Source organism: Hippocampus guttulatus, chromosome 17 (genome assembly GCF_054856545.1).
Source record: "Hippocampus guttulatus isolate MCC_2025c chromosome 17, RoL_Hgut_1.0, whole genome shotgun sequence".
NCBI lineage: Eukaryota > Metazoa > Chordata > Actinopteri > Syngnathiformes > Syngnathidae > Hippocampus > Hippocampus guttulatus.
Window position 1 is genome coordinate 12,192,060 of NC_141277.1, and position 13,104 is coordinate 12,205,163.

Below are 13,104 nucleotides of genomic sequence, written 5' to 3' on the forward strand. Positions count from 1 at the left end.
TCGATGGAAACACACATTAATGCTAGTATGCTATATTATTATTATTATTATTTTATGTGTGTTGTGGAAACGCTGTTCTCCGTATTATGTGCCTTAATGTACTCCGAGACAATCGTTGCACATTTTTTGACAAACTGTATGTAGCAGTGTAATGTTATAGTTTTGGGGTTATACTTTGTAGGTACCATCAACCATCCAGTCAGTTTAATAAAGAAAATAATGCGCTGATATTAATGAATAGACACCTTCGGATATGTTCAGTTCAAAAGGCCCATGTACCCTGTTTCATAATGAAGTGTTCCCGCGAGTCAAAGATCAGGGCATATATTTTTGTAGTATGCTCTGGGTGCACCAGCCTTATGCAGCCACGCCTATTTTCTTTTTCTTTTTTTGCGGTGGGTGAGGGCGGCGATGACATTGCTAAATTAATACAGGACAGATAACCAGTAGATTGATGTTTTTCGGTTATTTCAGGTAGATGAACGCTGGTGCTGCATTAACAGCTAGTATCATAACCATAACCATCATAACCATTTCCCCTACTTTAAAATGAGGGGAAAATAGAGGAATCAAACCAAAAACCTGACCGAGATCCGAATCACAGACGCCTTTGTTAGTTGAGTTCACGTGTATACCTGATTATCTCTAAACCCAGAATCCCCAAACTTCTGAGTTACAACGTGTATGGCGAGAAAAAAATATAGCAACCAAATACTTGGCGCTAAGTATGTACATAAATAATAATGATTCAGACTGAAAAATGAGAAAATGCTTAGTCTCATATTTACAGAAAGTCTCTCAGTATATCACTCTAGTAAACTTGATTTTGCTTCACAAACGTTTTACAGACTTGATGCAGGCGCTGTACGTTCTTGACGGGCATCACAACAGACCAATAATATTCAAAGAAAGAATGTGCCTTATCTTGTGATTGGATGCTTTACTTCCTGTTTTCGTAGTTCTCTTGGTACTCGCCTGAAAAAGTCCGAGCCAATATTTACAAGTTTTTATCGACTGTAGAGTCAAGTGAGGGTTCCTTCGGTAATAAGGATGTAAGTGGAGACACGTGGATGTAGCTCGGCCCGCCTATGGCTTTTGTTCTAATTCGTTTTACACTAGAGCCTCAATGTTTTCGACCAACATGGAAACAAAAAGAGTGGAGATCCCCTCTGGCATACTGGACGACCTCTGCAGGTAATTGGATGGTTACCGTCGTTTGTTAACCATTTTTTAAACGGAATTATTGCGAGTCTTCATCATCCGTTTTGTTTCTATAGCCCCATTTCCAACGCATTTTTAAAGGTATATTCATTCTGTTTATCGTAAGAACGAATTGTGCCTTGGAGATCTTCATGAATTGCATTTACTGACGATTTTGGTGCCAAGGGTAAGATATTGCACTAATAATGCTTCTACAATATCATTAGATAAGCGAGGTAACATATTTATTAATTTGGTCCCTCTTCTGCAAGAGGCAGAGTCCTGTACCCGCTTGCACAATGCCGCGCGATTACTGTTGTAAATGGGATTTATACACAATTAAGGCTCTATATATAGTCAGTCGGAGTAATTGACAAAGATTAACGTTATCACTGCTATTGTATGTTTTCTATTCTTTGTCTTTACTTCTGAAAGCATTTGTTTTGGAGCGTACAGCTCTCCGCTAAGGCTGTTCACCCAAAAACTAATGCAGTAGAAGTCCCACAGCAGTTTGAATGAGCACGGTCATCGTTTAAAATAATAATCATTGCAAATATTAATTATGTTGTAAATACAATAACTCAATATGATGCGTAATGACAGCATATACAGGTGTTTTTATAGCATTAATATCCCTTGATCCTTTCCCACATGGTGTCACATTTCAACCACAAACATCCATCCATCCATTATCCAAGGATTTGATTTGGATTTCATGTTGATGGGCCATCATTAAGTGGAAAGAAAATTATACATGACTGAAAAATAACTAACCTAACACGTAAAAATAGTTTTAAAAATTGGCATGCAAATTCATTCTGTTCCCCCCTCTGTTATCCCTAAATAAAATCCAGTGCAATTAAGGGTTATTACAAAAAAATTCTGCCCGCAAAAGTATCAAGATAGCCGTCCATTTAAGGTGACAGGATGTGTGACGTGAGTGTTGATCAGAGAAGCAACCAAGAGGCCCATGACTTTGAAAAAAGATTCACAGCTCAGGTGGGAGAGTTTATTTGTCATCTGCTACATACATTTCCTGATATGAGACCAAGTTTTTGACGTAATGAAAGTAGGTATGTGTGGCCAAATACAGATACTGCTCGTCACCTTGAACACAAACTCACTGTAAAAGATTACAGCAGGCGGCCCAATATGTCGATCGCGATCGACCGGTAGTTCACCAACTGGTCTCAAGTCGGTCGCGGGATGTGTTGAGGGGAAGAAAAAAAAACCCAACCCAAAACATTTGGGTGCCTGTGCGCATGTTATTAATATGATATATTTTTGGTTTAGTGCACACTGTACCCCTAGCATACTATTAGTCTCACTTTCACAAAAAGTATGAGTGTGACCTGCATCACCGGAGGTTGTTCGTGGTCAGCAGTCTGAAAATGGAATATAAAATGAAAACAACAAAATGGAGATAAAAAGCATTCATATCTTGGTGTTCACCCAAGACTTCCACTCATGATCCCCATCCTGTGTTTGTATAGCCGATTCATCCTACACATTCCCAGTGAGGAACGGGACAACGCTATCCGGGTGTGCTTCCAGATTGAGTTGGCACACTGGTTTTACCTGGACTTTTGCAAGCCAAACACACCAGCCGCCCCTCACTGTGGGATAAGAGATTTTGCCAAAGCTGATATCCTTTCTCCTGATTGGCGGACATTGCCGGTGGGATTTTTTTTCCAGCACCTCTTGATGCAGTGCAGATAATCCCTTCCAAAATAAAATTGCAATGTGCTGCGAGAAATAGCATTCTGTAAAGTGATTTAAAACGCATACAGTAGTAAGTAATGAATATAATTGGAGAGAAATCATTTTTGTCACACTTTTCTCCATCAACACATCGCACTGCTCATTCTTGTCTGTACGCCTTGGCAACCTGGGGGCAATATAAAACAGACATTCAGTTGGTCGTTCTTTGCTGAGGATGAAGAACATATGCATGTTAATGTTGTTCAATGTGATGTGTTGCTGGCTGCACAGTTTGTGTTCAGGTATCCCAAAATGAATGAATTGGCTCAGTGTGAACATGTTCAACAATTCATCCCACAAAATGTTGACTGTAAACTCAATAGTTTATTAGTTATTGTGGTCCAGGCACTTGCAAATTTCTAGTCATTACATATTTTTTTAATCTATTTAAGAGTTTCCCCACTATGTCACAGAGCCTACCGTGTTGTGTTTTTACTGCTTACTGTTGAGTGCACGCTCTCGATGCTTCTACAAACTCAGCACCTGCCTAGAAAGGAGAATCGAGTTTGACGATATGATGACAAGCTAAACCTCAAGGTTTGAATGTTTATTTTTTTTAATGTGGCCTGAAACACGCTTTGAAAAATAGTTCTTTGTGTATTATTAACCTTGTGTATCGTGGACAATTAGATGATGTGCAGCATCGATGCACATTTATAAACAATTCTAATATTTAAATCTTAGTTTGAAGAAAGTTTTTCTTGACAGCAGCAAACTTTTCCAACACTGTCCCTTCCTCTTGCCCCATGGAGAAGATGTGCAGAAGGTCCTCGACCAGTGGAAGGAGTACAAGATGGGTGTTCCTACTTATGGAGCAATCATTCTTGATGAGTCGTTAGAAAGTGTGAGTTTTCTTCAGCTATACGTTCAGCAGTATTGGAAAATAATTCTCTTTTCACTTCAGTGAAAAAGAGTGCTTAAAAAGTATAATGTTAACGCTTTCAGGCACCCTATAACATGATAAGCTGTCCACTGTAGTAACCGCTGTCCCTGAAAGGGTTAAATTACTGTTTTTTAAAAATGTTTTTATTTATTTTTTATTCCAGGTATTGCTTGTTCAGGGCTACCTTGCAAAGTCAAGCTGGGGCTTTCCCAAAGGGAAAGTGAATGAGGATGAAGCGCCTCATGATTGTGCCGTTCGTGAAGTGAGTCGTTTGTTCTTTGCCCGTAATTGACCGCTGAACAACTGAAAGCACAAGGAGATGGCTTCAAAGCTTACCGTAACGTGCGTGTCTGTTTCTCCCCAGGTGTTAGAGGAAACGGGCTTTGACATAAAGAATCGTATCGACAAAGATCTGTACATAGAGCAGAAAATCACTGACAAGCTTGTGCGGCTCTATATCATACCAGCAGTATCCAAGGATACAAAGTTTTATCCCAAAACGAGAAAAGAAATCAGGGTATGAAATCTGTTTGGTTTTTTTCCAATTTCAAATCTTGTTTTCAAATAGATTATCATTTAATCGTGTATTTTCTTTGGTTTCTTATTTTAGAATATTGAATGGTTCCCGATTGAGAATCTCCCGTGTTACAGTGGCGACATGACTCCAAGGTCTAAACTTGGACTTGCCCCCAACAGGTTTCTCATGGCCATTCCATTTATAAGGTAGTGTATGTGTCTGGGGGGAAAAGTGTGGGGAATGACAAGGAAATAAATTCATGCTCAAATAAGTCCATATTTTAAACCATGTGGAGAGAAGGTACATCCGTTTAAAATGCGGCAGGACAACTACGCATCATTATTGCACACGGCGCGGCTCAGTTAGGAGAGCAGGTTGTTCTGTCACCAAAGAGCCACTGGTTCAAATCCCGCCTCTGGCTGTCTGCCGTCAAAGTGTCCTTGGGCAAAACACCAAACCTTAATTCACTCCCTGTGGGCCTGTCAACGCCTTACATGCAGCAGCTGCCTATCGGTGAATGAAAGTTGCGTGTCAAGGTTTGGAAAATGGTTTGGACGCCATATTTTGGAGATAAGTGCACTCCATTTACCACGATGACAAAGTAAAATAGTTCACCCAGGGAAACGAACAGGCGTTTTTTAGTCACCACAGATTTTCCTGTTCATATTATTTGTGCTGCTTTTTGTGCTTATTCAACTGTAATCTATTCACATTCATTTCTTTTTTAAATGTTGCACATGCAATGTGATTTTTCAAAAAATATGACAAATTGTGATTTTTGCTACTTTAAATACGCCGGTGCATACAGTTTTGTGTCACAATGGCAAGGAGACGCTGATTAAATGAGATTTGAGGAGTGGAGTAGATCTTTTCTACTTGCGTAACCATTTTGAAAATGTCAGAAACAAAAACAATTGCCACGGTTTTGTCCATTCGGTAATGTAGTTCTGAACGGTCTAAGCCAATGCTGAGGTAGAGCAGGTCACAAGGAGTCACATCTATGACATAATTGCTTTCAATTCTGCAGATCCTTGTATCTGGGTCACTTCAGAGCACTGTGACAATTGCTTCTGGCTTCTTTGTCTGTGCTGTGAACCTCTGATTAATAATATTGTGATATAGTCATTTAATCTACCGTATTTTCCGCACTATTAGGTGCACCTAAAAGCACTCAATTTTCTCAAAAGTTGACAGTGCGCCTATGCCATTTAGTGGTGATTATTACCAATTGTAACCTAAAAGTGTTCTGCCCAACACTAATTCATGTGTGCATTTGCCAACACACACTAAAACAGTCAATTACTTTGTGAGCTCTGCGCAGCCATTATGAAACGAAGATCATACCAAAAGTAGTTAGTTAACGACTGACTAAACGAAGGAAGGAAACAAGCAAGACTTCTATTTATTACCGATTTACCGATTTGTTTTACTGTTAGCACTTTGTATGCAGCGATGGCTGTTTGAAAGTGCTCTATAAATACAGTTGAGTTAAGATTTATATTTAGCCCCTTGTGGATGTGAGCCCACGAGGCTTGTGTGCCATTTTGTTGAATAAATGATCCTCATAACTTTTGTCTTTCATTTATTTGTTATGCCTTTTGTATTCATACGCTTCATGTCTGTGTTTGTGACCAGTTCTAATGGCTTTGTTATAGCTGCAGCAGGTGTTAAGTCTCTATATAAATAAAGCTGGATTGTCTTGTATTCCCTTTGGTGTAGCTCCATCTAGTGGATGCATAGCGCAACCGCGGCCACTATTATAGCTTTTATTCTATGCGCCTTATAATGCAGTGTGCCCTATATATGAAAACAGTTTTAAAATATGCCAATTCATTGAAGGTGCGTCTTATAATCCGAAGCACCTTATAGTGGTGAAAATACGGAAATCTTTGAAGTAACGTTTGGCTACCGATTGCTCTTTTGCTGCTTCCCTGGTGCAGGCCGCTACGAGAATGGATTAGCAGGGTCAAAGATGAGCCCCCAGATAGCGATGATGACTTTGCAAGCAATGGCACCACTGCAGGAAAAACCTCAGACAATGCACGGTAAATGCATCTCATCAGTCTTCACTGGAACCTCATTTAGTGGCGGGGTCGGTCATTATCTTATATTAGACAACATCTGTGTCAGCTCACGTGATGATGAATTGAATAGATATAAGCAATGTATATGCTGTAATTGGTCTGTGTATTGTAAATATTTAGGAGTAGATTAAGGCAGTGCTGCTTTTGCCACCATCGCTAGAATATCAACCACTTCGAGAGAATACTGTAGTCTACTCTTCAGTGTTTTCACATTTTGCATTGTTGACGCTCTCCGTTTCTCTTAGGTTAAAACCCCGCCGCATCACTGCTATGGAAGTATTTCCCGGAGATGGTTACACCAAATATAAGCAGCAGAAGGAGCTGAGCCAATTTGAGTTGAATCAGGTTTGCAAAGACAAGTGACACAGCTATCTCTTTTCTAAACATCCTGTTTATATATTTGGAACAAAAGAAAGGCTGCTCTAATCTTTGTTGTTTATTGAACATATAAAATATACAATAGTGCGACAAGTTGGCAAAAAGTGAAAGCAAGCAAGATATAAAAAGGAAAAGAAAATAGTCATCATCACAAATTATATGTTCAAAGGAGTAGGAAGAAGTTAAAAAAACGTATCCAGTCCTACCCTACCCCTTATGTATGATGTGAATTAATCATTTTTCAAGACAGAAAAAAAGGAAAAAGTCTACATATCACCAAGTGCTTTTACCTACTGTATATGCGTGCTATACTTATCTAATTATACAACTTTGGATTTATTTATACATACTCATTCTAACACCTTTATATGTCGATTTTCTCATTCATAACAGATACTACTTTTCAATTCATTTATCAATGTAATTCTGATGTATTTCTATATTTTATAAATCTAATTTTCTCAACTTACCGTAATTCTGATTTATGTAATTTTCTTGGACTACTCTCTTGAATTTGTTTTTGAACTCAGCAAGCGAGTTGCTCATTTTCAGGTCCGTTCCAAAATTGTTCCACAGATTTACACCTGTTACAGATACACTCCTTTGCTTGATGTTAGTTCATGTTTTGGATTTTTTGTATAGGTCAGTACCCCTGAAATTATAACGGCTTTCTCGAATTTCGAAGAGTTTCTGAATGTTTTGGCAAAGCAGATTATTGTGTGCTTTGTACATTAATTGGGCGATTTTGAAGTCGACCAGGTCATAAAATTTCATTGTATTTAATTTGATAAATAGTGGATTTGTGGGTTCCGTATATTTGGATCTAGTGATTATTCTGATTGCTTTCTTTTTTGTAGTTTTAGAACAGGGAGTGTGTTTGTTTTACTGGCGTTTCCCCATATTTCTACGCAATAGGTCATATATGGAAGTAATAATGAAGAATATAATGTATACAAAGATCTTCTATTCAGCACATCCTTAGTTTTATGGAGGATCCCTATGGTTTTGGATATTTTTCTTTTAACGTTATCTATATGTGGCTTCCAGCATAATTTTGCATCTATTACTAATCCAAGAAATGTATTTTCACAAGCTCGTTCCATTTCAATTGAGTTTACCTTAATTTTAACTTGGTATTTGATTGGTCTCGTGCCAAAAACGATTAACTTAGTTTTTTTCAAGTTAAGTGATCATTTATTTCTGTCGAACCAGTTTTTTAATTTGTTTAATTCGTTTGACACCGTTTTCAGGAGCTGTTTCATATTATCTTTCTTTTGTTTATTTGATATAGACAACGTTCACAATGACCACTCTTAACTCCAAATAATATATTAACGCTGGTGAAATAGGGTGACCGAGAGCACGTGCTTTCTGTTCTCATGGTGAAATTCAGTGGTAATCACCAAATGACTCCATGGTTGCTGTCTAATTTTGTACCTTCTGTGTAGAGCCAACACTTAAAAGGCAATGGGAAGAAATACCAGGAATCACCTTATCTAAAGAAAGGAGTAAATGAAAATGGATTCAGCACACAGCAGGTCAAAATATTATCAGTAAGTTTCTTTTGAAAATGTCTGAGCCGTGGTTTGCATTTTTTTTTTAAATTGCTTATACATAATGTCATTTCATTGACTATTCATGTAGAAAGAAGATAAACGGCTTCATCCCAGAAGACTACAAGACAAATTTGAGAAAGGTATGCTTTGTGTGATTGTGCGGGTATCTTGCCATCTTCAATCCATCACGCTGAAAACAAATCTTTTTTTCTGTGATCAGTTTATGATAAGATTATAACGGTTTTAAATTCCTAATTTTGACTGTAATCATGTGCTAAGATTGTAAGGTGAAGAATGAAGGAATCCATGACACTACCATGGGCATCCCGAGGCCCTGACGCAAATAGGGAGTGAATGGCTAACCTGTGTTTTTAATATTGATAGTCCTCCATAAAAGCAGACTGATCACCATCGTTTTGAATCAAAATAAGACATTTGAAAACACCTGCCTTTTCTTTGTCAAGCAATGATCAACATTTTGCCCATTTTTTGACATTTTGGGGACCAAATCAGTAATTAAAAGATCATCTATATAAATCAGCATGTATTGTATTATATTGTATCAATTTATGTCTGTGAATTTTCTACACTGTCAATATGAAATACTGTGTTTGTAATAATTTTGGGCGGCCCGGTAGTCCAGTGGTTAGTACGTCGACTTCACAGTGCGGAGATATTGTGTACTGGGTTCAATTCCAGCTCTGGCCTCCCTGTGTGGAGTTTGCATGTTCTCCCCGGGCCTGCGTGGGTTTTCTCCGGGTACTCCGGTTTCCTCCCACGTTCCAAAAACATGCATGGCAGGCTGATTGAACACACGAAATTGTCCCTAGGTGTGAGTGTGAGCGCGCTTGGTTGTTCGTCTCTGTGTGCCCTGCGATTGGCTGGCAACCGGTTCAGGGTGTCCCCTGCCTATTGCCCGTAGACGGCTGGGATAGGCTCCAGCACCCCCCGCGACCCTAGTGAGGATTAAGCGGTTCGGAAGATGGATGGATGTAATAATTTTGAAAAAAGGGATGGGAATTATTTTCTTTTTTAATCCAATGTATCTATCTATCCATCCATTTTCTGATCCGCTTATCCTCACGAGGGTCTCGGGCGTGCTGGAGCCTATACCAGGTGCCTTCGGGCAGTCGGCGGGGACACCCTGAACTGGTTGCCAGCCAATCACAGGGCACACATAGACAAACAGACATTCACACTCACAATAACGCCACCTAGGGACATTTTGGAGTGTTCCATTCACCTGCCATGCTTGTTTTTGGAATGTGGGAGGAAACCCGAGTACCCGGAGAAAACCCACGCAGGCACAGGGAGAACATGCAAACTCCACAGCCGGAATCGAACCCTGCACATCTGCACTGTGAGGCGGATGTGCTCACCAGTCGCCCACCGTGCCACCCTAATCCAATTAATCAATCGATGAAATCATCGATTATTAAAATAATTTTGAGCCCTCCAGTACATTACAAAACAAAACAAAAAAAACATTTCCTTGCTCACCTGGATGGTATCTCCCTCAATCTTAGGTCCTCTTTCCCTCCTCGTCGTTGAACTCAACATGGACATGCCTGTGTGTTGAAAATGTTGACATAAAAGTGAAATATATCAATTTATCAACGCTGCATCTTTTTTTCCCAGTTAAGCAAATCAATTAATACCAATCAAGCCACACGTAAAATTAATGAAGCCTTCCTTTCAAATAAATTCTTATTTCATTACAGAAGCATACTTCTCATGTTAAAAATTGTAGAAATGGTTCACCCAACACAGAAATCAAGCTCCTCCCTTGGCCATCTCAGTCCTCAGACCTTCACCCAATTGAAAAGATGTAGCGGCGGCTAAAGAGGAGAGTGCCGAGGAGAGGACTCATGGTGCTGGATGATGTACAAAGAGGAATGGTTTAAGATCCATCTTTCTGTAGTCTTGTGAAACATTATAGTAGAAGATTAGGCGCTGTTTTGAAAAAATACGCTTAATTTAAAAAAATGGTCCTTTGTCATTTAGAAGGAAAGAAATGTCTTTATTTTAGAAGTCAATAAATACAACTTAACCAGGGGTGCCACTAAATATGGAGGGCAAACAATAATGGGACATTATTGGGTTTTTGTTTTTGTTTTTTTAACCCTTTCATTCACCTTGTAACCTGATAACATGATAATCTGTTGACTGTAGTGACCGCTGTCCCTAAAAGGGTTAATTTTGAACTTTGTGGCCTATTGCGTGCCTGAACAGTTTCTTCCAGTGTGAGTGTATGTCTTCGAGTACTTGTGTGTGCTGTAAACGAATGTGTCTTTCCACAGATGGTAATCCATGCAGCTCTCTGAATGGTCAACAGACTGCCCAGCAAAAAGCCTCGGAGCACCTTCTGTCATCCAAAGCGTTCCTCGGTTTTAAATTCGACAAAGATGCCATCATGAGATGTTTTGACTTCTGACATGGGCGGACAAAGTGGTATGCCTGTCTTGGCATGTTATGCAACTATGGGCTCCCCGATTATTATTTTTTTAACGACCCGTCACTCCAGAAAAGGGTGTTAAGACCGGCGCCGCTCACATTTGTTTCTTGTCAGATTTACAACACATTCAGTGTTAGGAAGTTTTTCATCCAATAACCTTCCTCAGTCTGGCTTTCATTTGAGCAGAGTGGTCCATATGATCTGACAGAAATTTATTGTTCGACTCTTCTTGTTTTAATAATTTGTAAATCCACATTATTCTACGTCTCTTAGCTAGTTGCAGTTTGCTTTTGAATCCTTCAGGAAAAAATTGTTCTTGTCTTTATGACCAAATAACTCAAGGTTTTATCAATACCTGTTCTGTCATTTCGAATGTGATGCATTTTAGAGAAGCAAAGTGCACTTGGTCTTATTCAAGTTGGATCAAAGCATGTTGTATAGATGTTTGTGGTTACCATTATTAAAATGAATTTGAAATAAGTTGGAATTTCAAAACAGACCATTTTTAAAGTCGCAGTAAAATATCTGGATTCCAAGGTATGTCACCCAGTATTGGACTTACCTGGCAGGCTGGCGTGTTTGCTGATTTCCAAGACAAATTACATTTATTTAGAATTTGGGGGACGTGATATTTTACACAAAATCTGTCAATTATTCTGCCACCCAAAAATAGTTTTTGTAAAATGTATTATTTTTAATAATTGCAGTCACTGACTTCCGCATTTTATCATTTGACTGAAATGTGTACCACTGTGTATTCGTTTGACTGGAAACGTCTGGCTGTTCTTTGCTGTCAACCGATGAATTCCAATTTGTTTGATCTGTTCTACCACAGAGCTTGTGTTAGATTAAAAAATAAGAATTGTCGTCACAAACACCTAGAATCGCTGGGTGAGACCAAGTAACTCCCTCAAGTATTACCGCTTGCATTCAAGGCTCAAATGATTTCCTTGCTTTGACGCTGAAACCCAAGTGGTCACATGTCAGTTACGTTCATGTGAAATGACCGCGTTTGACTGTGAGACGCGGGATCTGTTTGAAAGTTTATGTGTTTATTATTACTTATTGTACAGATGGTGATATGTTAAGCTATGGTGGATAGTGAGTGGTTTGACTTCACACATGTAAAATAGAAATAAAATCTGGTTTTGCACATTGTTTTTTTTTTTAAATGGGTATTCAGGGTTGTGACTCAGAAGGCAGAGTTGCTCACTATAGATTGTCATCATGGAGTTTTTGCCACCCCACCATAATGGATGGCCGGCTGATTCGTTAGATAGATATAAAAAAGTTATTGAAATGTGAACTTTGATTTTGAAGAGGTTCTTTCAAAAACAGGACATTTCCCGTCGGACTGACAGCCATTTGGGCAGGATAGAACTCTATGCACCTCGGAATTCATCTTGTTACTTCCATCAGGAGTGGCATCAGCAATAAACAACCCCGGTGTGATTTCATGAACTTTAAATGTTACCCGAGGTTTGCACCTTGTCAGAGGGGCCTGCGCTCACCCCAGTAGAGCATGCTTTTCAGTTCTTCAAGTGCTTGGGGAAATATGACAAATGTTTAACCCTTTCGGGGACAGCGGTTACTACAGTGGATATCTTATTGTGTTATCAAGTTACAGGGTGAATAAAAGGGTTAAATTAACTGCATATAGAGAGTGCCTGGTTCAAGTATTGATCACTTAAAAAATGGGTGGAAGACATTTTCTCTACATTTGGTAAAAATGAAGATGTATGTGGGCATTTTAATGTCCTATTGAACCCTACCAATCAAAAAAAAAACTACTGTGGACTAAATTGGGGTCACAAGTTTTGTACCTGGAAAAAATAAAATTTGAAACTGGAAAATGAATGTGTTGATCTTGAATTTAGTAAAAATGTAACAATTTATTCAAAATAAGTTGTGAATATTTTTTAGTTCAAATATAATTCTGATCGTAATTCTTGTGAATATATTATTACAAGAATGCTTAGACTGCACTGATTGGGGCGTCTTTGAAACTTCAACGGGCACACTGGATGAATACACAGACACTGTAACATCATACATCAGTTTCTGTGAGGACATGTGTGTACCAACGAAGTCCTTCCGCTCCTTCAACAATAACAAGCTATGGTTTACTCCCAAACTCAGGCAACTCAGGAAAGAGAAAGAGGCCGCATTTAGAAGTGGAGATCGGGCACTGTACAAACACGCCCGAAACCAATTGACAAAGGAAATTAACATCGCTAAGAGAAGCTATGCAGAGAGGCTGAAAAACCAGT

General features: G+C 39.0%; 1 protein-coding gene across 1 annotated transcript; it reads left to right on the forward strand.

Annotated features, from left to right (window-relative positions):
- Window positions 1–736: 736 nt before the first annotated feature.
- On the forward strand, window positions 737–11,987 carry dcp2 (decapping mRNA 2). The gene is made up of 11 exons (XM_086135349.1): window positions 737–1,194; window positions 2,694–2,845; window positions 3,678–3,805; window positions 4,008–4,106; window positions 4,209–4,361; window positions 4,455–4,567; window positions 6,302–6,406; window positions 6,691–6,790; window positions 8,272–8,376; window positions 8,468–8,519; window positions 10,680–11,987. Exons 1-11 carry the CDS (start codon window positions 1,127–1,129, stop codon window positions 10,811–10,813), a joined length of 1,209 nt encoding a protein of 402 aa, XP_085991475.1. The 5' UTR covers window positions 737–1,126; the 3' UTR covers window positions 10,814–11,987.
- The last annotated feature ends 1,117 nt before the right edge of the window (window positions 11,988–13,104 follow it).